This window comes from Rousettus aegyptiacus, unplaced genomic scaffold (genome assembly GCF_014176215.1).
Source record: "Rousettus aegyptiacus isolate mRouAeg1 unplaced genomic scaffold, mRouAeg1.p scaffold_m13_p_19, whole genome shotgun sequence".
In the NCBI taxonomy this organism is placed as follows: Eukaryota; Metazoa; Chordata; class Mammalia; order Chiroptera; family Pteropodidae; genus Rousettus; species Rousettus aegyptiacus.
This window is the reverse complement of record NW_023416294.1, coordinates 2187857-2214744: the sequence shown is the minus strand read 5'-3', so window position 1 is coordinate 2214744 and position 26888 is coordinate 2187857. Positions and strand designations below refer to the sequence as shown.

General features: G+C 33.6%; 1 protein-coding gene across 10 annotated transcripts in view; it reads right to left on the bottom strand.

Moving 5' to 3' along the window:
* The window catches only part of LOC107502042 (lysine-specific demethylase 6A), a 185351-nt gene that overhangs the window by 16307 nt on the left and 142156 nt on the right, over nt 1–26888 (bottom strand). For all 10 annotated transcript variants that reach the window (XM_036235679.1, XM_036235681.1, XM_036235678.1 and 7 more), the window contains 6 exons: nt 26117–26181; nt 25968–26042; nt 25387–25535; nt 8152–8266; nt 4015–4202; nt 3172–3313 (listed from right to left, as the gene is read on the bottom strand). In XM_036235679.1, coding sequence (XP_036091572.1) covers nt 3172–3313; nt 4015–4202; nt 8152–8266; nt 25387–25535; nt 25968–26042; nt 26117–26181 — 734 coding nt within the window. The remainder of the gene's footprint in view (nt 1–3171; nt 3314–4014; nt 4203–8151; nt 8267–25386; nt 25536–25967; nt 26043–26116; nt 26182–26888) is intronic.

The following is a 26888-nucleotide window of genomic DNA, read 5'->3' as shown; positions in this document are numbered from 1 at the left end:
TCGCAAAATACTGAGTAGAATATTCTCTAGTCATTTAGCTTCTGCTTTAATTGCTCTCTGAGGTTCTACATTTCCAAAAGCTTTTTCTAAAATCCTATCTAGCTACTTTGTCTTGCTACTGCCCCAAACTGAAGAGATGTGTTACAATTCATATTGCACCGATAGAGGATTTTGAAATGTCAATTTGCTTCTAACTAGATGATTGACTAGGACAAGTGTAAACATGAAAATTTCTATTTAGCACATGAAAAGAACTTACTAATAATAGGCTTTGCAAGTACTGGACATTTAGAACTTATATGACATGAAAAACCAAAGTGATATTCACTCATTTTTTCCCATATCACTCCATTCTTTTCCTCCTAAACATGCTAGTCCCTCAGTCAAAAATCTTCTTTTTTAAAACAGCTCACAAAAAACTTTTCAGATTCTACAGGATCAAAACAGTGAATGTTATTTTTTATTGAGAGATAACTGGCATAATCATTACATTTTAAGATCTAAATTTTCAATCCATGTGCTTTTACCCTCCTAATTCCACTGTGAATCACCTCTTCCTTCTGGAAAAATACATGAAGACAGGAATCTATATAGAATATTTTAAAACATCCAGGGCTTGGCTCAGCTCCCTCTATTCGATTAGTACTTAAGTATTCTTAAATGAAAGATACTCCAAATGATCAATGCTGGCTGAAGACAGTACATTTTAAAGATAGCTAAATGACTCTGGTTAACATTTTAAATCACAGAAATAACAAAAAGAGGTGCTAATTACATAGTACACAATAAAGTAGAATTTTGAATTATAAAAGGCAGTTAATATTCAAACAAGTTCACGTTTTGTAAACAGTTATCAAAACAACAAACATAAACTTAAGGTGAAAGGAAGCACAGATAAATACACAGATTAACATAGGTTTTAGAAAAATGACATGTAAGGAAAATATAGACAAAAATTATTTTCAGTAATTTAATTGAAAATCAACCTGAATTTGTATATTCAAGTTCAGCATTAAGACAACTGCCATAAAAAAAACAACATAATTTAAACTGCCACCACAGAAAATAGGAACATCCAAGTTCACTTAATGCAAGTCTCAGCTTCCCATATTTTAAATAGTGAGTGAGCTAGCCAAACTGGAAAGGGTCTACAGGGCATCAAGAATGATGAGAGTAAAAGAAGAATGATGAGAGTAGAGAATAATTACAGAAGTGACAGATGTTTTCAGCTAACAGACAACAAGCAAGAACACCACATTATAACCAACTTTTCCTTACTTCACTATTCAGTCTCTATGAATAGGTTCACAAGAGTCTGAATATGACCTCTCCACTTCCATTACTCAATTCTGGTTAATCTGGATTGCTGTCAATTGCTTTCCAACTGTTTTCTCTAGTTCTAACCTTGCGCCTTGCAATCCATTTTCCATAAAGTAACAGATTCATATTTTTTAAACGCAAATCAGAATGTAGCCTTTCAATCTTCTAATAATAACCTGAACACTCAATGAATATCTAAATGTCCTACCATTTCTAATATTTAGAACCTGATCACTCATGTGAATTTATCACCACTGCTATTTTCTTCATTCTGGAATAGTCATACTGCCCTTTCTGTCCCATTTATACACCAAAGTTGTTCTAATTTAAGCCCTTTACTTGTTTTAGAGGCCTGAAAGGTTTCACTCTAGATCTTCTTATGACTGCCTCCTTTCTTCATTTAGGTAAAAACATATAATGTTCTCAGAAGGACTTTAACAAAAGTAGCATTCTCTACACTTCCAACCAGAAAACAAGTATTATCATATTTGACTTTACTTATTACTTAACAGTAACTTATTTATCTATTTGAGAATTTGGCTCGCTGGCTCACTAGCATTTCAATGACATGAATGCAGAGATTTTGTTTTATACACTACAGTACCTATTCTTATTGCCAAGAACAGAGCCTGGCACAGAGTTTGTGTTTCGCAAACACTTGTTAAATGTGATTTATTTGCATAAATCCTAATAAAATCTAGTGTCCTGGGAATAAAGAGTATATTCTGAATCAGCCTATATCTTCAAGAATTAAAGTTGAGGTAATGACTGCAATAAGTTACCAAAAGACCACAAAATGGATTTTTAACAGAAATTAGTACACTGGGTTAGAGTTTTGACTAAATGCTCTTTCAAATTTTTATTATTTAAAATTTCAAACATGCATAAACATTTAATGAATCACTAGATAACACAGTGCACAGGTACACATTACCCTAGTCTCACGATTTTTGTTTAGATATATACTCTAGAATAAAACTTTGAATATAGATAGGAAATTATTTATATTATGCCAGCACTATTTTTAAAGATACTAATTAGTAAGTTTAAGAGACAGTGTAAATCTTTCTCCCCTATTCATAAAATACATGATGATGAAAAGGCCGTAGCAAACGAGTTAATAAAAATAAACTATTTACTTAGTAACTCTCCCCAAATGACCAGAATTATTTTTTATTGGTGATAGTGAAGGAGAGAGGGGAAAAAAGCATGTAAAACAACAGTTGGAGAAATACTGCTAAGTGGTACTGTCTGGAATATGTGTTCTAAACAGTTATAAAATAAATGGAACAAAATTAGGCTAATAATCGAGAAGTTACTAGAATATACACAAATTATTAATCCATTAAATTTGTATTGAGTGGTTCAAGAAGCTAAGGCGAAGATTTAATCGGAGCTATCAAAATTTAGTCGTTTTGATAAAATCACTATTTCATTATGAATATTTATATTGTAATATTCTCACTCCCTGTTGCTTCAGGCTGACTTCCAATATTAAAACTAAGAATGTCTGGAAAACAGTTTGGTCAGAGGTTAAGAGAAGGCACAGACATATGAATTTAATATAAAATCATGTATGTCTTTATTCATAGTCTAAATATTTGGAAAGAAAGCACACACACACACATACACACAGCCTCCCCCCCGCCTTCTTCCAAAGCATTTAGGAACGAAATATTTTTAACATATGAATTCTAAAATTACATTTTTGTTGAGACTCTGGACTATTTTATCATTTGATCTCAAATAATATAATCCTCAGAGGAGAAAAATATCGATTGTTAACATGGCTCATCATACTCCCTAGGTCCTCCAAAAAGAGAGACTATAGTAGTTTTGTAAAGCACTTACTTAATCATTTCAAAAAGCTTGGGATCAGAGACTTTGATATTCCGTGCCATATTCCAAGAAAGATGAACCATGGGTACTGCTGATTTCACACTTTGCAATTTGTTCCATTCGTACCGTTCCACTGCCAATTTATATTGGCAAGCTAGGAGGGAAATTTTTTTGAAGTTAGAAAGCAATCCAAAGTAATAAAAGATATGAGATAATCATGATCTGTTCTTAGGTGATAACTTTAACACCAATTCTGAACACCCCAACATTCAAGACTATTTTATGATAATTATAGTTTAAAAATATTTATCATGTAAATAGCACTTATGGTTATGCATTGTGGTAGGCTCTTTATATCTTCTATCTTTTCATGCTTTCAAAGCCTCATTTTGTAGATTAGGAAGAAATGAAGACCTGAGAGGTTCAAAACATTTGCCTAAAGTGACAAGGTTAACAAGTTAGAGACAAGGTCTCATTCAAGTTTTTCTGGCTCCAAAGGCCAGACTCTTCCTTCACCTTACATATATTAAGGCTGCTCAGATGATATACCAAATATTTAAAGAATAACAATTCTGCTTTGCTTTCCCCCATATAAGGGTCCTCATTATCAAAACAATACACATTGCTCTAAAATATCAAAAGTATATCCTCTCTGGCTTGAGAGCATAAATTTGTTCTTATTCTAAATACATGACCTTGAACATCATTCCGTAACTTCAATTTACTTTCTGTACTGACAACTAAAATTTTTCCTGGGACAATCTTCCAATTTTTAGTGGATTACTTTCTAACAGAAAACCAAAACCTACATTGAAAAGAATCTTACAAAATTTGTTAATGTATTATTTAAAATACCTGTAAGTGGACCAACGTTCCAAGCAATATTGTTGCACCAGCCAATAGCCTGAACCCAATGTACAGTCCCTGCATTTATCCAGACTAAATCTCCAGGTCTTTGAATAAACCTATATACAGGAACATTTGCTTCATAAAGATCTTCAAGGTTGGGCCACCAAGAACTCATCAGAAAATTCAAATTATTTCTGCAAAAAAAATAATAAATAATGTAATACATAAAGTTTTTTAATGTTGTATCAAATTAGAGATAATTAAAAAAAATTAAAAGATGCTCTCAGTTTGCTTTATTAAAACATTGCAGTAAGAACTGCGTCTTTCGCATGTGAAAGCTTTAAACAAATTAACAGCACATTAGAATAGGTAGATTTATTCAAAGATAATTATTATCTGCTTAAACTTAACTTTACAAAAGTCTAAAAGTTAAAGTATCAAATTATACACTTACACAGATTGATTTGCTTTCAGTAAGGAATAGTCTGATTTATTCCTTCTTCCTGAAAACTTCTTAACACTTCTTAACACTCGAAAACGTAAACTGAGCCACTTAACTTCTTAACCAGGGATAAAACAAGAACCCTCCTTCAATTTGACAATGGTTAAAAGACTCCATCTGCCTTCTACTTTCTCTCACAAATTGACAGAAAGTCCCTATAAATGAACCACTACCACCAGAACCATCAATGCAAAAAGAGTAATTTATTAAGCTTTAAAAAACTCTGTATCTTGCTACTGTCCTTCATCATTAGTAAACAACAACATTAATATTTTTTCTATAAAAAATTTAGCAAGATATACTTTTAAGTATTTCGAAATTATTCAGTTTTATCAGAAAGAAGTTCTGATTTGTTCCTTTCTGAAGTTCAGAATTGTTCCTTTCTCAAGATTTAAAAAAAGGTTTAACTTAATTTCCATGTTTTAAAAATTTAATAAAGGGTGTCTTGGAATTGTTTATATAGAAACTTCTCATTTTTTCTCCTAAAATGGAAGACTTTTCTTGAGATAAGCCTAAATGATGCTGACAAATCAAGGGATAAAAACTGGTATGTTTTCTTTAAGATTTCAAATATTGCCAGTGGAATAAAAAAAGAGAAAAAGAAAAAAAATTATGAGTATAGTACAAACCTTAGCCATATTCCATTGAAACACTGCCAATATAAACTTTCTATTAAAAAAAAAGGAAAGTTTGAAGAAGATACAAATAAATGGAAGCATATACCATGCCCATGAGTAGAAAGAATCAATATTGTTAAAATGGCCATTTTATGCAAAGCAATCTATAGATTCAATGAAATCCCTATAAAAACACTTATGACGTTTTTCAGGTAAGAACAAATAATCCTAAAATTTATATGGAACCATAAGAGACCTCAAACACCAACGGCAATCTTGAGAAAAAAGAACAAAGTTGGAGGTATCACACTACCTGATATCAAACTATACTACAAGGCTATAGTAATCAAAATGGCATGGTACTGGCATAAACAAAGATACATCACTCAGTGGAAAAAACAGAGAGCCCAGAAATAAATCCATGCTTATATGCTTACTTAATTAATGACAAAAGAACAAAAATACACAATGGGGTAAAGACAGCCTCTTCAGTAAATGGTGCTGGGAAAATGAGACAGATATATACTAACAACAACAAAAAAAAAAAAAGAAGAAAGAAAAAAGAAAAAAAGGAGAAAGAAAAGAAACTGGAACACCTTCTTATACCATATACAAGAATAGACTCAAAATGGATTAAAGATTTAAATATAAGATCCAAAACCATAAAACTTCAAGAAGAAAATATAGGCAGTAAAGTCTATGAAACTGATAACAGTAATTTCTTTTTAGATATATCTCCTTAGTCAAGAGAAACAAAAGAAAAAATAAACAAATGGGACTATATCAACCTAAAAAGTTTTTGTACAGCAAAAGAAACCATTTACAAAACAAAGACAACTGACTGAATGGGAGAAGATATTTATGATGAGAGGTTAATATCCAAAATATATAAAGAAGTCATACAACTCAATAACAACAAAACCCCAAACAAAAACAACTCAATAAAAACAAAACCCCAAACAAAAACAATCCAATTAAAAATGGGCAGAAGTCCTGAATAGATATTTTTCCAAAAAGGAAATACGGGTGGCCAACAGACACATGAAAAGATGCTCAAGCTCACTAATCATGAAAGAAATGCAAATTAAAACCATAATGAGATATCACCTGACAGCTGTCAGAATGGCTGTCATCAATAAATCAAAGAGGATGTGGAATAAATGGAACTCTGATACAAAGATATGGTGGGATTGCAAGTTGGTATTAAAAAGTCCGGAGTTTCTCAAAAAATTAAAAATGAATCTATTTTTTGATCTAGTAATGCACTTCTGGGTATTTATCCAAAGAAAACCAAAACAATAACTTGTAAAGATTTATGCACCACTATGCAGCTCATGGTAGGACAATTTACAATAGCCAAGATATGGAAGTGACCTAAATGCCCATCAACAGATGACTGGATAAAGAAGTTATAGTTCATGTATATAATGGAATATTACCCAGCCATTACAAAGAATGAAATCTTACCATTTGCAACAACACGGATGGACCTAGAGGTTATTATGCTGAGTGAAATAAATCACACAGAGAAAGGTAAATACTATACGATAGTATTTATACACAGGAATCAAAGGAACAAAAAGAGCAAACTAATCAAAAACAGACTTACAAGTATAGAGAACAAACTGGTGACAGCCAAAGGCATGGGGGTTGAGAGGCTGGAAGAATGGAGTGAAGGGTTAAAGAAGTATAAATTAGTAGTTGATACATGGTCATGGGGATGAGGAGAACAGAATAGGGAATGTAGTCAGCAGCAATATAATGGTAAGGTGTGGAGCCAGAGGACAGAAAGAATTAGGAAAATTTTTTATAAACTATATAAATGCCTAACCAATGTACTGTGTATTTGAAAACTAATTAAAAAAAAATAAAACAACAAAGGCAAATAGATCAAGCATTTTTTCCTTAAGCTGAAAACAATGAATGATTTAAGATAAATGTTCTATCGTCATAAAATAAACTATAGGAATTATATATAGTAGGAGCAGTATCTTTATGCAAAAGAAAACTACAGTAAGCTCAGAGAGTAAGTGCCATTCTTGTAACTTTAGATAAATGAAACCATTCTAAATAAATATTTTTATTACTCTGAAATTCAAACATTTTGAACATCACTTATCTTTTCAAATTCTTTGTGACCTAGTTCACCTATTTGAAACCAAAGAAGGTTAAAATCTGAAAATAGTTACTACTCAGAATAAGAATCATTGTATTGAATGTGCAACAATTAGTACAGTATCTTTATAACTCTTAGAAATAAAAGCTTTTTAGCACAATGAAGACTCTTGACATAAAACTTCTTTTTACTATTTAAGATACCACTTTGCTGGTATATAAATGTTTAAATAAAAGTACATTATTTTCGTAGGAAATGTTAAATTAAAAAAATTTCACCTTTCTTAGCCTAAGAATCTTCTACATAAGACAATAAAAAATAATCACATCTTGCCAGTGAATAATATATTTTTGGAGTATATATTTTTTAAGCACTGTGATCTACTTTTTACTAAATAAAATACCGTGAATAAAAGCCCTAGAAAATGTTAAAAGTAGGGTTTAATATATGAAAGACGTGTGTTGATTTTAAAATAATCTCATAGGTAAACTAAGAATTTCACTCAGTAGTTCATTATATATAATGATATATAATTAATATTATGCCAATATCATTACCAACTCTGAAAATAGTATGTGATTTGCTTGTTATTACACAACTAATAATTTTAGGCTGTTTTACAAAGATACATAGTTTGAGTCATTAACAAGATGTAAGGATATTGATTTAAGAATTCTTATCATTTCCAACTTCAATTATAAGACACATTTCTCTTTAAGGCACATTTACGAAATGAATGTCAATTCAAGCATCATTTTAAAAAACTAACTTAAAAAATTAAAATTTGCTATGAAATCATTTAATATAAAATTTCTGCTGAATAACTGGAAATCCATTATCATATTTTTGTCCTTTACAATAACTGTTTTTATAATTACTTTAGGAAAAAATTAGATTCAGAAACCTACTTTTCACAAAAGTCATTCAGAACACCCCAATAATCTTCAGGAACGACAAACCATTCACAATCACCTGGACCAATATTTATATTCACAGAACAGAAGTTGTTATTTTCTTGGTGACCTGAAAATTAATGGACAAAAAGTCAGTATTATACTGTAAATTCAACGGGATAAATGTGCTTTTAAATCACTGAGCTGTTTAGAGGTGTGTGTGAAAAATAAATGCTGATTAAGTGAATCACATCTGATAATTAATATTTATTACCTGTCATTACTACTCCTTCTTCTTCTACATCAACTCCCAATTCTCACAGAGTATCAGAAAATTAATGAAAAGGTCTCCTACCAATTTATGACTCCATCAGAGTCTACAAACATCCCAATGTAACGTTGGTACACACTTTAAAATGCTCATAACTTTCCCACCACAGACGACTTATGGTGTTGCCATGATGCTTTAAAATGAGATATTCTGGACACCATTACAGATTTACTTATTTCTTTTTTTACTTATTTCTTTTTAATAATTTTTTTATTTTTCAGTTATTTTTGGCATACATTATATTATTAGTTTCAGGTGTACAACCTAGAGATTAGACATTTTTAAGTCTCACAGTGATCATTCCACTAAATCTAGTTAGTGTTCCTCTGACAGATACCACACATAGTTATTACAATACTACTGACTGTGTTCCTTAAGCTATATATTTCTAATCTCTACGACTACTTTGTAACTACCAATTTGTAATTCTTAACCTGTCCGCTTTTTTTACTTACCTGCCACCAACATCTCTTCCATCAGGTAACCCTGAAAATCTCTATAGCTACGAGGGTTTTTTTTTCAGTTGTTGTTATTCTTTATATTCCATATATACTTGTAATCATAAGACATTTGTCTGCCTCTGTCTGACTCTGACTCACTCCACTCAGGACACTAACCTCTAAGTCCATCATGAAATACTTTTTACCATCCCTTTACCTTCAGACTCTGTGTCTTCTGATCTGAAGTGAGTTGCTTGTAAGCAGCTTATATAAGGGGCTTGTTTTCTTACCCATTTATCACTCTTATCTTTTGCCAGGAGCATTCGATTTTTCATTTGAAGTATTCGTTGATAGATTTGTAGTTATAGACATTCTCTCTTCATATTTTTTTCTTCTTCCTAAAGAAGTCCCTCCAACATTTCCTGTAATACTGGGTTGTTGGTCATGAACTCTTTTAGCTTTTTCTTGATTGAGAAGCTCTTTATCTGTCCTTCGATTCTAAACGATAGTTTTGCTGGGTGGAGTAATCATGGTTGTAGGTGCTTGCTTTTCATTACTTTGAAGATGTGTCAGGCTCTTTCAGCCTGCATAGTTTCTGTTGAGAAATCAGCTTCCAATCTTATGGAAGCTTTCTAGAAGGTAAATAACTGGTTTTCTTTTGCCGATTTTCAGATTCTCTCTGTCTTTAACCTTTGGCAATTTAATTATGATGTGTCTTGCTGTGGGCCTCTTTGGGCTCATCTTGTTTAGGACTCTCTGAGTTTCCTAGGCTTGTACATCTGTTTCCTTACCAGGTTATAGAAGTTTTCCATTATTATTTCTTGAAACAGGTTTTCAATTTCTTGCTCTCTTTTTCTGTTACCTCTATGATAGGATGTTGGTATGCTTGATGCTGTCCCAGAGGCTTAAACTATCCTCATTTTTTTTTGGATTCTTTTTTCTTGTTGCTGTTCTGTTTGTGTTCTGCTACCCCATCCTCTATGTCACTGATTTGATCCTCTTTTTCATCTGCTCTGTTGATTCCCTCTAATGTACTCTTCATTTCAGATACTATATTCTTCATTTCTGACTGGCTCCCTATTATGTTTTCTATGTCTATTTTTATGTTGTTGTTTTTTATCTCTCTGTTAAAGTTCTCACTGAGTTCATATACTCTTCCTCTAAGTTACTTGAATATCTTTAAAACCAATGTTTTGAATTCTACATTTGTATATTTCTTGTTTCTGTTTTGGTGAATTCTTTTTTGGGAGCTTTATTCTCTTTTTTTCATGTGGGACATGTTTATTTGTTTCCCCATTTGGCTGCCTCCTTGTGTCTGTTTCTATATATTAGAAAGGGCTAGTATGTTTCCTAGACTTAGTAGAGTATGCGGTGGATCCCCGTGACACGGACCTTGGAGGATCCATCTACAGGGCAATTTTAGGCATAGCCTCTGCACGTCTGGGACCTCCTGCCAGAGTAAACAAGCCATCCATGTATGGGCTTATAGGTGTCTTGAGGGGCCAAGTCAGGAACCAAGGCTGGTTGCCACTGGTACAGGGCTTGGGACTGCTCAGCAAGAAATACATGGCACACTGAGACAAGATACTGCATCTTTTAATTTTGTGAGTCTTTGAGAAATTCACAGCAAAAGCCAGGACAGCCCTTTTTTATGGAATAAATTACTATACGTGGATTTGGTAGGTCCATAAGTTGGAAGAGGCACAATCACAGGGAAAGACTGGGGTGGAGCGAACTGTATTATCCAAGTTCAAGGTGCTTGTGTCTGTGTGCTGGAAGTAGGGAGGACTCAATAAAGGAACAATGGCTTCTACCTATACCACCATCTGGCAGCCAGCTGCTCCTCTATCCCTTGTTCTGAAGCCTAATAACTCAGTACCTCCCTGTATGTCCCTAGAGCCCAGCATGGGAGCTCACAGTGAGTTTGTCAGCGAGTAAGTCTGGGGTTGGACCCTTTAAGAGGAACGTCTCTGATTACATTGTCTTCCATCTTACTCAGCCACAACTTCTGGTGGTTTCCAAGTCAGAGATGGTGGGGACTTGTCTTCCTACTGCTGGAACTCAGAGCTGGAGAGCCCAGTATAGGGCCAGGACCCCTCACCTCTCAGTTGGAGAAGGTGGCTCTGCAGATAACCCTCCTTATTCTCGATTACCACATGTAGTTGTGGGACTGGGTTGTTTTCTGCCCCTACTACCATTTTGAGGTGACCTGTTATTTGATGTGACCAATTTGTAGGGCTCCTATTTTACCTAGACCTATGGCAACTGTGTGTGCTGCTTGCTGTGCAGATTTGTTATAACTTTGGTATGGTCACTGCGGAGACATGCCCAGCCTCTACCTTCTACGCCATTTTAAATTAACACAGATTTACTTAAAAAAAAAAAAAAAAAAAAAGTAATAATCTCAACACAGGGCCTGAGAGCAATATGAATTTTTCAGAATATATTTAAAAATCCTGTCAGAACGTATACTCTAATAACAAGTGTCGTTTCTACATATGTTTCTGTGAATAACACTGAGAAAAATAAAATACACTATACATTTCTTCTAAGGAATTCCTATGGGTTCCATGAGATGCTGTTAAAGAACTAAATCTACACGAAACAAAACAAAACAAAATGAAACAAAACAAAACAAATCACAACACTCCAAAGAAACAGACCGAAGATGGTGGTGAGAGACAGAGAGCTTCTCCCCTCCCTCAACACACTAAATACACACCTATATAGAGCAATTCCTACTGAAAGAAATATGACACCAAACATGACGGCACGATTTAAGATCTACCCAGGGGCTCTAGCCAATCTGCACGGCTACCACAGTGCAACCCCAGACACCATCCCTAAAGTTAGCTCAAGCAGGAACAAAAAGGCACTACAGTGTGTGGGCAGAGCGCTCCATCCACAGCTAGGTCTAGTGGGTACCACAGGACACTGATGTGCACATATACTAAGCCACTCCTGTGTAAGAAGGAACCAGCATGGTAACACAGTAAGAACTGACAGGGGAGCCCATCCCAAATGGGCTCTAGCAGCAGTCAATTGAATCAACAGGACATGCATTGTGGGTACACAACAAGCAGTCCTACCTGGAGTAACAGGAAACCACGTCTCACAAGTTATGCTGGGACAACACAAACTCTGTTCTCTTGTAAGACAATAAAATCAACAGGGATCACCACAAGATGTACCCAACTGCCCTGCCTGAGGGCAAATCCAGAGCGGATCCAGCAAAGAACTGTGAGTGCACCACAGGGCGGTCCCACCCAGACCAGCAGGGCACAAGAAACAACACACACACCAAGCTACGCTCTAAAAAAAGCCTTCCTTTTGGCTACACGGCAACCCAGGCACCTCCGGCACCTGCCCCAACTCTACCTAACCTACCAAAAGCACAGAGCATGCATTCCACATAAAGCCAAGACCATGTTTTCAAGATGGGGAATATAATCACTTCATCTAACTCAGAGGCACAAACACAAAAGTCAAACAATATGAAACAAAAGGTTATAGAGATTAGGGAATCATAGGAGCTTTCCAGATTCTAATAGAATCCATCAGGATCGGATAGATTCCACAAGAGGCAATAAGAAAATTAGACAATAAGAAAAAAAAAAGAAAGGAAGAAATTCTAATGAAATGAGGATAAGTAATTTGCCTAATAAAAAACTTCAACGGAAGTCATAAGAAAAAATTTGAAAGCAGAACTCAAGAGAAATTTAAGAAAATATGTAATAAAGAAACAAACAGGATAATACAAAAACTGAAATGAAAAAAACACTATAAAAAAACCCAACAGATAACACAGCCGAATACATTAGCAGCATGAAAGTCAAAATGGTGGAAATCAGCCAATCAAAACAGAAAAAAATTATTAAAAAAAAAAAAATGAAAACACTATTATAGTCCTCTGACACAATATCAAGCACACTAATATATGCACTATACAGATTCAGCAGAAGAGAGATAGGGGCAGAAATAATATTTGAAGAAACAACAGCTGAAAACTTTCCTAATCAGGGGAAACAGACATCTAGGTCCAGAAAACATGGAGTTCCAAACAAAATGAACACCTAAAGGCCCACATCAAGACATAGCAACTAAAATGGTAAAAATTAAAGAAACATTCTTGAGGACAGCAAGAGGAAAACAGTAAGTTGTATACAGGGGAAAAAATGAATAAGCTATCACCTGATACCTCAGCAGAAACTGAAGAGAGTTGCAGGAAATATTTTAAAACCTAAAGGAAAGAAACCTAGAATACTAGACACAGCAATTTTATTATTTAGAATTAAAGGACAGATAACAACTTTCCAAAACACGCCGGAGCTATGGAGTTCATAACAAAACCAGGTTTATGAGAAAAGTTAAAAGGTATTCTTTATGCAGAAAAGGCCATAACCAAATAAGAAAATACAGAAAAGAGAAAAAAAATCTCACAGGCAAATATAGAATTAAAAGAGTAAATTCGGCATGGAAAAAGTTAATATGACGGTTAGAAGAAAAATGTAGCAAAATTAACTATAACTACAAGAAATAATCAGGAGATACAAAAAAACAAAATGTATAAAAGATAATGCAAGAACCACAAAGTGTGTGTGTGGTGGAAAAAAAAGTGCTGTCGGAATGTGTTTGAACTTAAATGTCTATCAGCTTAGAATACGCTACTATAGATACAGGTATATATACAAACCTCATGGTAACCACAAACCAAAAACCTACCAAAACATACAATAAAGAAGAACCCCCAAACACTGAAGTAGCCAGTAAATCAAAAGCAAAGAGATCAGGAGAATGAGAAAGGAACATAAAGAACTACAAAAACAACTAACAAAATTCACGAAGTGGCAATAACTACATAAATACTTATCAGTAATTACTTTAAATGTAAAAAGACTGAATGCTCCAATCAAAAGACATAAGGTAGCAGAATGGATTAAAAACTAAGATCCTTACATATATACACTGATATAAGAGACTTACTTCAGATCAAAAGACAGAGTCAGAAGGTAAAGGAATGGAAAAAGATATTCCATGCAAACAGAAAATGGGGGGAGGAGGGGAGGGGTCAGGAGAAAGGTGGGGTAGCAATACTCAGATCAGACAAAATATACATTAAAAAAGGCTGTAAAGAGAGACAAGGACATTACATAATAATAAAGGGGTTTGAAAGAATAAAGAAAACCGACATATCTGTTTGTCACCAAGAAAAAGACAAAGTTTAAATAAATAAAATCAGAAACGAAAGAGAGGAGGTTACAACAGACACCACAGAAATACAAAGGATCATTAAAAAAATTCTATAAACAATTATATGCCAACTAATAAGACAATCTTGAAAAAATAAAGTTCTTGAAAAATACTACCTCCAAGACTGAACTAGGAAGAAGCAAAGAATCTGAACAGACTAATTACTAGCAACACAACTAAAGCAGTAATAAGAAAAACTTCTAGCAAATAAAAGTCCAAGACCAGACAGCTTTACAGGTTAATTTTACCAAGCATTCAAAGAAGAATTAATCCCTACCCTTCTCAAATTATTACTAAAATTTGAAAAGGAAGAAACACTTTCAGACTCATTCTATGAGGCCAGCAGTATGGGATGCCAAAACCAGAAAAAGATACTACAAAAAAGAAATTAGAGGCTAGTATCACTTATGAACACAATTTTCAACAAAATACTAGGAAACCATATTCAACATACATTACAAAGATGGTTTATACCATGATCAAGTAGGATTTATACCTCAGGTTCAAAGATAGTTCAATATCCACAACTCAATAAAAGTGATATACCACATCAACAAAACCAAGGATAAAAACTGTTTGATCATCTCAATCTATGTAGAAAAAGACGTTGACAAATAAAACATCCACTTATGTAGGTACAGAGAAAACTTACCCTAACATAATAAAAGCTACCTATGACAAAGCCACAACTAACATCAACTCAGGGGCAAGATATGAATGCCCACTCTCACCACCATTATTCAATATAGTATTGGAAATCCTAGCCACAGCTGTCAGACAAGAAAAAGCAAAAGCATCAAATTGGAAAGGGAGAAGTAAAACAGTCACTATTTGTAGATAACATAATACTCTGTGTAGAAAATCCAAAACACTCCACCCCCAAATAATGAAATTAATAAATTAATGAATCTAGTAAAGTAGTAGGATAGAAAATTAACATACAGGAGGAAACTAACATACAGGAGGAAATAAACAGCGGAGGAAAAAAGTAAACAACACAAATCAAAGTATATACCATCCATGCTCATGGATTGAAAGCAATAATATTGTTAAAATGACCATACTACCAAAGCAATCTACAGATTCATTGCAGTTTCTATCAAAATACCAATGACATTCTTCTCAGAACTAGAAAAGTCATAAGGTTTATGTGGAACCACAAAAGACCACCAAAGGCCAACACAATCTAGAGAAAGAATTTGGAGATATAAATGTTACCTGAAATCAAACTATATTATGAAGCCGTAATAGTCAAAAGACCATGATACTAGCACAGAAAAAGACACATAGATCAATGGAACAAATCAGAAATTCCAGAAATAAACCCTCATTCATATAGTAAATTACAACAGCAGGAAACTGGTCAGACACAGAGAAACACAAACACACACAATAAGAAACCCTGGACCATTCTTTTATACCATGTACAGGAATAAACTCGAAAGAGATTATAGAATGAATTGTAAGACGTGAAACATAAAACTCTCAGAAGAAAACATAGGCATTAAACTTTTTGACATAGCCATAGTTACATTTTTTTGAATATGTCCCTTTGAGCAACAGACATAAAAGCAAAAACAAATGAATGAGACTGTATTAAACTAAAAACCCTCTGCACAGTCAACAAAACTATGACTATAATAAAAAAATAACAGACTGAATGGGAGGTTATTTGCTAATGACACACCTAATAAGGGGTTATTACTTAAAATATAAAAAGAATTTGTACAACTTAGTAACAAAATAAACTAATTAAAAAATGCATGTGAGACATGAATAGGTAATTCTTTAAAGAAAAAATACAGGTGTCCAGCAGACAGATTAAAAGATGCTCTACATCATTAACCATCAGGGAAATGAAAATCAAAACCACAATGAGATTCACATCTGTCAGAAAGGCTATTATCAAAAAGACAACAAGTGCTGGCAAGGATGTGGAGAAAGGGGAACCCTCATCCACCGTTGGTACAGCTACTATGGAACACTGTATAAAGGTTCCTCAAAAAATTAAAAATAGTACTGCCATATGACCCAGAAATTCCTCTTTTGGGTATTTATCCAAAGAAATGGAAACCACTAATTCAAAAAGATATATGTACTTCTATGTTCACTGTAGCATTATTTATGATAGCCAAGATATGAAAGCAACCAAAATGTCCACAGATTGATGAATGAATTAGAAAGATGTGGCGCATGCAGGTGCGCACAAACACACAAACACATACACACACAACAACAACAAATGCAATATTATTCAGCAACAATAAAAAAATGAACTCTTGCTGTTTGTGACATGGACAGACCTAGAAGGTATTATGCTGAGTGAAAAAACTCAGAAGGAAAAAGACAAATACTGTACTATTTCACTTATACGTGGTATCAAAAAACAAATGCTACAAACAAAATTCATTCTTTTTATTGCCAGTGTATTTCCATCATAAGACAGAAATCAAACTGATGGTTGCTAGTGAGGAGAGGGTTGGGAGCATGAGTAAAAAAGGTGAAAGAGAACACAGTCAATAGCACTGTCATGACTTAGCACAATAACAAAGACCAATAATTGTGATCACATTGTAATGTATATAAATATTGACTATGTTGTACCTTGAAACTAGTATGTCAACAATAGTCAAGTAAATAAAAGAAGAAAAATTAACAATTATAATTTAGAGTAGAATGAACTCCACAAGGGAAAATGAAAAAAATACCCAAAGGCCTTTTAGGCAGAAATGATGAAGACATAATCTCTTACTAAGTTTGGTATGACTCCCCAAATTATAAAGAAAAAAGACAGTTTTCATTTCCTTTGATTCTTTTCATTTTCACATGATATTTTACTTTTATAAAATATTCCTTACTGGAAGATATAATTGAAATGAATCTTAACAGATTCAGCATAATACTATATACATAAGAAAAAAAAAAACCAACCTTGAGAGGTGATGTTCTTATTCAGTATGACAATGGTATTAATGAAAATGAGGGCCAATTCCTAAGTTATTTTCAATGACAATGTTTAGGAATAAACATTGCAACCAATAGGTTCTATTCCTGGCTGTACATCAAAATCCCTGAGAAGCTTTTAAAGACATACTAAAATCTAGTCCCCAAAATACAAGATTGATTGAGTATTTCTTCCACGAACCTTTTCAGGAGATTCCAATGCATGAGGTCTAGAACCCTAACTTATTTGCAAATAAGACATATTTCTTTTTAATTAACTTGGCCAATATGCATTTTGAATGTGGTGAAAATAAAGTAATATGATTTTTTAACTATAGGTGCTGTTCGTAGCAGCTGCCAGAAGCAAGCAGTAAAACAAGAGGATGATATGCACACTATAGGCAGTATACAGATGACCTGGTTGTTTGATGCTACCATATGCCCTATTTGAGCAGTGGCTGGAACTTACAAATTGTGACATATATGGGTTTTTACCTGTGACATAAACCATGCCCATGCAAGGGGACCAAACGCTGTTATATGTGCGTTAGATAAAACTTTTAAGATTTTATATCAGAGAATGGAAAACTATGGCCCATAGAGCAAACACCTGTGCTTTATAGATAAGACTTTCATGGGACACAGATATGCTACCAGTTTATGTTCTGTCTATGTGTGTTTTCATGCTATAACTGGAATTAAGCAGTTGTAACAGACCTTACACAATCTTCATTACTTTGTATTGGTGCCTGGCAAACTACAAGTTGCATTAACACAGTTATAACTCAAAAGCATCTCAACTACTACAGATATTTCCCATATTTCACGTTTCATTTTTTTATTACCAGTTATACACATCATGTCAAAAGAAAATTTCAAATGTAATACTTTTATGGCATGAGAGTGTAAATGATTTTCTCCATTTTATAGAAAAGCAATATACTTATGCAACAATGTTCTTGCTATACTAAAAGATTATAATGTACAAGAAAAATATCAGATGAAGCCCTTGTTACAATATGTAAATACAGGGTAATGATAGACAGAACAATTAAAAATTCAAAGTGTAGTATTTCATCAAAGAAGAACTGCTTCACAGAAATTTTTTTTAAATTGAGACTAAAACCAAATTAAATCTCTAAACAGATAAGAAAAGTAATTTACAGGCAGTGATTTAATTAAAATGTGTTTGGTTGCAGCAGGTAAAGAAATATTTCTAGAGAATATAAAATGCTTCCACATTGTTACCCTTTTGTTGAAAACAACTACTCAATGAAGATGCTGATACTCACATAAATAGTCTATTAAAAATAAAGTAAGTGACCTCAAGCAGTTTCTCTTGGCCTTTGACAAGTCAACGTACATTACTAATACTACTCAGTTGGTATTGTTTATTTGAGTAGACAATGCCAAATGTGAAATGACTAATGAACTAATCTCTATAAGTGGTTTCCATAAGATGAACTACAAGAGAATATTTTCAAGTAGAAAAAACAAATTATGTACAACTGAAGGGGCATCTACTAAAATGTATTAGAACAAATGGTGGGAAAAATATGTGTGAAAAGAAAAAAAGGCTTACTTAGACAAATTAACAAAGTTTATAAAAATGTAAAGTGCCTATGGTGTTCACTTATGATTCACTGCTATATATACACTTCGTGCAAAATACCTTATGTGCCATTCTCAAATATTTAATGAACACCAGTCTCATGAAATTTTGTCAGACAGAGAAGCTGATCACCATAATCTGCCCTCTGTAATAGCAAAGGAAAAGCAGTATTGTAATTTTTAGCACAATCATGATTGAGAATGAATTTTTTTCTGAATGAGAACCACCACTATGAATCATTATTATTGATCATGGAAATTCTGTTGCAATCTCCACAATGACTGTTTAAAATTTCAACCTAATATTACTAGACAAAACATACTAATGAATACTTTTTGCATTAAAAGTAATATGAAGGTTATGTATCTGCTACCTGTGACATTAAAAATTAAACAAAAATCTAGATATCCATTCATTTAAACCTTTGCAGCATAAATTTTTCAAACCAAAACCACAACTCTCTAACACCATTTTTCAGACTCAATGCAAGTGCAGAGAAATTTATATAATGCAAAAGTGAAATGTGAAACTGAGAAGCTTCCAACAGACCTTCAATTTAAAAGGATTAATCTACAATGCAATAAAATGTGAAAGGAAAATGTCAAGTAAAAACACTAACAAAATTCTATTAATCCTTTTCAATAGTATGGTATGCCCATATATTTGACAGCAGTATTCAGTAGTAGCAATTTATTTGAAAAGATATTTTTAAAGTTAAATAGGTAAATAGCTTTAACAGATGCCTATTTGTGGTTGATTTTGATGACAGAGAATGCTAACTTTGATCCTCAAATCTTATTTTCCCCATAATAATAAAAAAAATCCATACTCAATTATCATGTATTTTGACTTTTATCAATAAAAAGTCATAAAAATTAGATTTTCTCTATTTTTATATAGGTACCTACACAATATATTCAATGTACCCTCTTGGCTTATAAAGCCTAAAATCCTTACTATATAACCCTTTAAAGAAAAGTTTTGAGAGTGATGTCAGAAACATGGCAGAGTGAGAGACGTCCCTAGATCTCTCCCCTTGAAAGGATATGCTGAACATCTAAAACTCAGTATACACCAAAACTGCACATCAACATGTCTGAGAATGGAACCTAAGCATAAGAGCTGGCACAGGTCAGTCTGGCAGTGGTCTGGGAGAAATAAAAAAGTTGCCTCTCATAGCCATCAGAGCTACCTTACAAGAAGTAGAGAGGCAGAAGGTGAGGCAATGTCCCTGAACTGGGAGAGCTTTGAGTTCCCAGCCACCGGTTATAGCAGGACCCAGTTATCACAGATGAAGGCAGACAAGCAGGACTGCAGAAAAGCAACAGGTGGTGATTACCAGCACTGGTTGCAAAAAGGAGGCTGAGCTACAGCCTCTATCCCCCTAGCCAGAGAGCACTTCCCCTACTTCCCCAAGACCAAACATGGCAGAGTCCCAGAGGAATCTGACCAAATAGGACCAAAAACGTCACTCACAGTGACAGGTACTGAGACTGTGGGTATGAGTATGAATAATTAGAAGAAAAAAAAGGCACTATTAAGACTTCATACAAAGCAGGGATCCAAGAGGATTAGACACCACCTACTGGAAACCAAAAGAAAAATGCCTTCTTTGCAACAGGCTAAAGAGAGACCTTTATATAATAAATCTTTCTGGATAAGCAGCAGAATAAACTTCTATTAATGCCCAGGCAGATAAACATTCCATTAAACACCATGAACAACCAAGGTGACAAGGCACCTTAAAAAAAAAGAGAGTAAAATCTCCAGAAAATAAGTTTAAAGACAAAGAAATATGTGACTTAAATGACAATGAGAAAACTCAGTGAGATCCAAAATAATTCATGTCAACAATTCCAGGAATTGAAAACCACAACTACATGAACAGAGCAAGGAGACTGAAACCCTCAAAAAGAACAGAAAAGACCTTCTGGAGATTTTAAAAAAACAAAACAAAACAAAAAAAACACTGCAACAGGTGATAAATGAAATAGCAAGTTGGGAAACAGAGCCAACCAAATGAAAGAAAGGATGACACCGAAGACAGAAATCTAGAAATAAATCAGAAGGAAAAAGAGAGAACCTGAAGAATAAAAAGTCATGAAAGAGAAATACAAGAACTAGCTGATACCACCAGGAGAGGAAACAAAAGAATGGGCATTCCCAAAGATGAGGAAAAGGAGCAAGGATTAGAAATTATTTTCAGACAAATAGTGGACGAGAATCTCCCAAATCTAAGGAATGAGTTGGAGCATGGAATTCAAGTAGTCAACAGAACACACAATTATCTTAATTCAAAAAGGCCTCCTCCAAGACAGATTACATTAAAATCAATGGCAAAGAAAAAATTCTCAGGGAAAAGCAGCTGGTAACCTATAAAGGAAAACCCATTATATTATCATTTGACGTCTCAGCACAAACCTTAAAAGCTGGAAAGAAATGGAATTAAGTATTCAAAATATTAAGTAAAAGGAACTATCAGCTAAGAGTAAAGTATCCAGCAAAGCTGTCCTTTAGATATGAAAGAGAACTAAAAACTTTTCCAGACATATAAAAATTAAGGGAATTCTCCACCAGAAGTCCTGCATTACAAGAAATACTGAACGGAGTCAGCTCACCTAAAACAAAATGACAAAAAATATGTTAACTATGAGTAAGGTGACTAGGAGGCAGATAGAAGCAAAGGAGTGCAACCCATACTAAGAACAGGACATTATAAGCTTAAAGAAGAAAAAGAGATATGCGATAGCAAGATACTAAAAAACCTTCAACACACATAGAGACAAAGCAAGAAAACAATGATAATAATGGTAACCACACACCCAAGATTCAGAACTGAAGTTCATAACATAAAATAAGAAGGACCAGATGGAAAACCCACAAAAGCCAACCAAAATAAATAAATAAAAATAAAAAATAAAAAAAACAGAAATGCAAGGACGAGGAAGTAATGGATACAACAAGCTACCAGAAAGCAAAAAAGATAAAATCGTTATAGGAAGACTTCATATTTCAATAATCACCCTAAATGTAAATGGACTGAACTCACCAATAAAAAGGCATGGAGTTGCAGACTGAATCAAAAAAGAAAACTCAACCATATGCTGCCTCCAGGAGACACATCTCAGCTTCAGAGACAAATATAGACTCAAAGTGAAAGGGTGGAAAATGATATTCCAAGCAAATGTCATTCAGAGAAAAGCAAGAGTAGCAGTACTAACATTGGATGAAATAGAATTAAAATTAAAAAAGGTAAAGAAAGATAAGGAGGGACACTTCATAATGACAAAGGGAATCATGCATCAAGAAGACATCACATTTATTAATATCTATGCTCTCTGTCATGGAACCCAGAAATATGTAAACCAATTACTAACAGAACTAAAGGCAAAAATAGACCAAAACATTATCATAATAGGGGACCTAAATACTCTACCGTCGTATATGGACAGATCATTCAGACAGAAAATCAATAAGGAAATGACAGATTAGACCAACTGGACATAACTGACATATACAGAGCCTTGCATTCCAAAAACAGCTGTTTATACATTCTTCTCAAGGACTGACCACATACGGGAACACAGAGATAGCCTCAAATATAAGAGAGTGGAAATCATATTAACCATTCTCAGTTCATAATGCTTTGGAATGACATCAACTGTAAAAAGAAATCTGGAAAATCCACAAATACATGGATATTAAACAACATGCTACTGAAGAATAACTGGGTCTGAGAAGAAATAAAAAGAGAGATCAAGAGAAACACAGACACTAAAAACAATGAAAGTACAACATACTAAAACTTTTGGGACACGGCAAAGCACTCATAAGAGAAAAGTTCACATCACTACAGGCCTATCTCCTAAAACAAGAATGAGCCCAAAACAACAACGCAATGCTTCATCTTAAAAAACTAGAAAAGGAAAAACAAATGCAGCACAAAGTCAGCAGAAGGAAAGAAATCATCAAAATTACAGCAGAAATAAATGAAACTGAAAAAAGAAAATACAATGAAGAGGTGGTTCTTTGAGAAGGTTAAGAAAATTGACAAGCCCCTGGCTAGAATCACTAAAGAAAAAAGACAAAGGACACACATGAACAAAATCAGGGATAAAAGTGAGGAAATGATGACAGACACTGCAGAAATACAAAGGATCAAACAATAATACTATGAAAAAGCATACAACACCAAATTTAATAACCTAAAAGAAAGACACAATCTTCTGAGACTGGATCAAGAAGAACTGGAAAACCTAAATAGACCGATCAACAGTATGGAAAATGAAGTATCATCAAATATGTACCAATAAGTAAAAGGCTAGGACCAGATGGCTTCACCTGTGAATTTTCAGTAGAATTCATTTCTGGATTACCAGGTTTTGTCGTCAGAGTAGTATTGACCTCATAAAATGAGTTGGGAAGTATTGCCTCCTCTTCAGTTTTTTGGAGACTCTGATGACAAAACCTGGTAATCCAGAAATAAACCCATGTTTATATGGGCAAATAATTTTTGACAAAAAAAACCCAAAAACCAAAAACATACAATGGAGAAAGGAAAGCTTCTTCAATAAATCCTTCTGGGAAAGTTTGAAGGCCACCTGTAAAAGGATGAAAATAGACTGTTGTCTATCAGCACACACCAAAATTAACTCAAAATGGATTAAGGACTTAAATATAAGACCTGCGACAATAAAATGCATGGAAGAAAACATAGGAACTAAACTCAAAAACCTTGGACTTAAAGAGGATTTTATGAATTTGACCTCAAAGGTAAGGGGAGCAAAAGTAAGTGAATGGGACTATATCAAACTAAAAAGCTTCTGCACAGCAAAAGAAACTGTCAACAAGGCAAAGAGACAACCATCCGAATGGGAAAATATATTTGAAAGCGACGCCTCAGTAAGGCCTAATATTTAAAATATACAAAGAACTCATACAACTCTATAACAACACAAAAACAAAGGATCCAATCAAAAAATGAGCACAGTATCTGGACACTTTTCCAAAGAAGACATACAAATGGCTAACAAACACATGAAAAGATGCTCAGCATTGCTAGATTTTAGGGAAATGCAAATCCAAACCACAATGAGATATCATCTCATATCTGTTAGAATAGCTATAATCAACAGGACAAGTAATACCAAATGTTGGAGAGGATGTGGAGAAAGAGGAACCCTCATACACTTCTGGTGGGACTGCAAATTGGTACAGCCACTACGGAAAACAGTATGGAGGTTCCTCAAAAAACTAAGAATTGATAAATCGTATGATCTAGCAATCCTTTTACTGGGTATTTACCCCAAAGACTTGAAAATCCATATTCAAAAAAATATTTGCACATCTATGTTCACAGCAGCATTATTCACAGTGGCCAGGACATGGAAGCAACTGAAGTGTCCTACGGTAGATGCCTGGCTAAAGAAGTTGTGGTACATATGCACAATGGAATATGACTCAGCCATAAGAAGAGATGAAATACTGCCATTTGCAACAACATGGATGGACCCTGAGATAATCATGCTAAGTGAAATAAGCCAGACAGAAAAAGTGGAAAATTACATGATATCACATATATGTTCGATATAAACCTAAAAGCAACAAACAAACAGTACACAGACTCATCGTCAGCGAAAATAGACTAGTGATTACAAAGGAAAGTGGGGAAGGGGAGTGGGAAGGTAGATGAGGTAAAAGGGGTCAAATGTGGTGACAGAAAAAAATCTAACTATGGGCGGGAACACAATGTAAATACATATATATGCCTTACTGTTAAATCGTACACCCTAAACTTATTGGATTTTATTAATCAATGTCACCATAATAAAAAAGAAAAAAAGAAAAAGTTATTATTATTGCATTAGAAAATTCCTGAATTCTCTTTTTAAAAATGTAACAAAATGGGATAGATTAGAATATATCAGTGTATCATATTATTTGAAGTATTTCCAATGAAATATTTATCACACAAAGTAAGCATATTAGTTCATGATTATGTTATAGTTCTTAATAACTGATGAAAAAACTGGAAAAGTGTCCACTTGTAATCAGTGGGATTAAGAGAAAGCCTTAAACTTCCTTGAGTTCCTTCAACTATGAGTGATTTACTGCCCCCTTTCCAAATTAAATTTTTCTAGGACTCTGACAACAGTATAGTGGTTATCAGTGTGTAAGGGGAAATGGGAGAGGCAGATAAGGGTAAAGCAGATCAGACAGACGGTAATGTAAGGTGATTTAACTTTGGGGTATAATATATGTATATATATGTAATATACATATGCCTGTGTGTGTGTGTGTGTGTGTGTGTGTGTGTGTGTGTATTGAGGTGATATTGGTTAATAAATTACACGGGTTTTCAAGTATACAATTCAATAATGTTATTAACCAATGTCACCTCAATACATTTAATTTTTAAAAATTTCTTAACTGCTAAAATTTTTTTTTCATTTTGGTATGTTTATTTAAAAAGGACAAAAGGCACATTGGGACAATGAAAATATTTTCTCCTCAATTATAAGAGTAATTACAAATATTTTTACCTATTGGAATTTTAAAATCCTTTGGCTCTATAATTACAGTGGGAAAAAGTTGATTGCTTATGTTTAAAAGTTTCAGATCAGATGAACTCTTTTTTTGCAATTATTCAAGATATGCTAGTTCATGAAAATTACCTGGTGTTCGACTCCCTGGAACTTTCATGTAGAGCTGAACAGTATTCATGCCCAGTATTGTATGACCAAGGTGGCTTAGAAGATTTCCTGCTGACACGACACGCACAAAGGCAGGAAGTTTAGTCAGTTCATGCAGCTGCAATTTCCACCTGAAATAAAATAACAGATTGAAAGTATAACCTTACTTAAAGTATTTTTGAGAATTAACTATGTCTGCAAAATTATTAAAATCTAATCAGAAAATATTTAAATTTCTAATTTCTATTATATTTTTAAATTCGAAAGTTCTGTTTCTCAGACATAACTCAAAACAAATTTATAATCATTGAAAAAAATTTATAATAATCTTCTAAAGGAAAGAAAAGTGATTAAATTTGTAAAACTGAAGTTTTGGCATTCACCAGTAACAACAAGAAAAAAATCTAATTCAAAAGCCAATGAAAATATTTCAAACTGCTAGTGCTTTAGCTGATGTTAACATTTAAAAAAAATTAACTGGTGATGAAACAAAATTGAAACTAGGCAATTTCCAATCCTGCATTCACATTTGCACTTCATGTAAACAGAACTGGAGGACTTACTTTTTATCATCAGAGAGGTCAATGTTGGTTCCAAATTTTATGATTTTAAAAGGTCCTTTCCTTCTCTTTCCAGAACTTAAAAAAAAAAAAAAAAAATTAATTCATGCCTTTTGGACAGAAATACGAAGGGAACACTAAAGGTTACTTACAAATTTGAAGATGTGGAATCATTATCTAAGTATTCTTTGTGTTGCATTCTTTTCTCACTTTCTTCCTATAGATAAACCAAAACATTCATGCTTAGTATTCTATTACAGGCTATCATTTTTATTGCACAAGTGAACAATCAATCATATCTACCTGAGAGCTACTAGCTATAATTTTAAAACTAAGTTTCTATAACCGTATTTCACAAAAAATATCTTCAATGACAAAAGAAAAAGTCAAGAAGTCAAGCCAAATGGCACGGTACTTAACTTCTTACAGCAGCTACAAAATTAGTATTATAAAATGCAGGTATTATGCAATGAAGAAAAACTGAGACAGATTCACTGTGGAAATGTCTAAAAGTAAAAAACTCTATGGTGAAACACTAAAGGAAGGAAAAAGGAAGCATTCTGAAACATACCAGAGTACTCAGTTCTTCTTAACAAGATCTGCCCCCGAGAAAAAAATACTTATAGAGCACCCAGACTTCTAAGGTTTTACCAGGAGCCAACTGTCCAAGAGAAATTAAAGTAGGGAAACAAACTAAAAAGCACTAGTGAAGTTCACAGTACAGAACTGGAGGTTTATAGTAAAACTGAGACCTAGCCATAACACTATAGAATACTTTTCTTACCCTGCAATTTACCAACACTCAACTTAAAGCCTATTTACATCAGCTCCTTTTACCTAGTACATTATATCTACCTTCCAACAAAAATTACCAAGGTATGTACTGAAAGGCAGAATAACAACTGAAGACAACGACCATCAAAC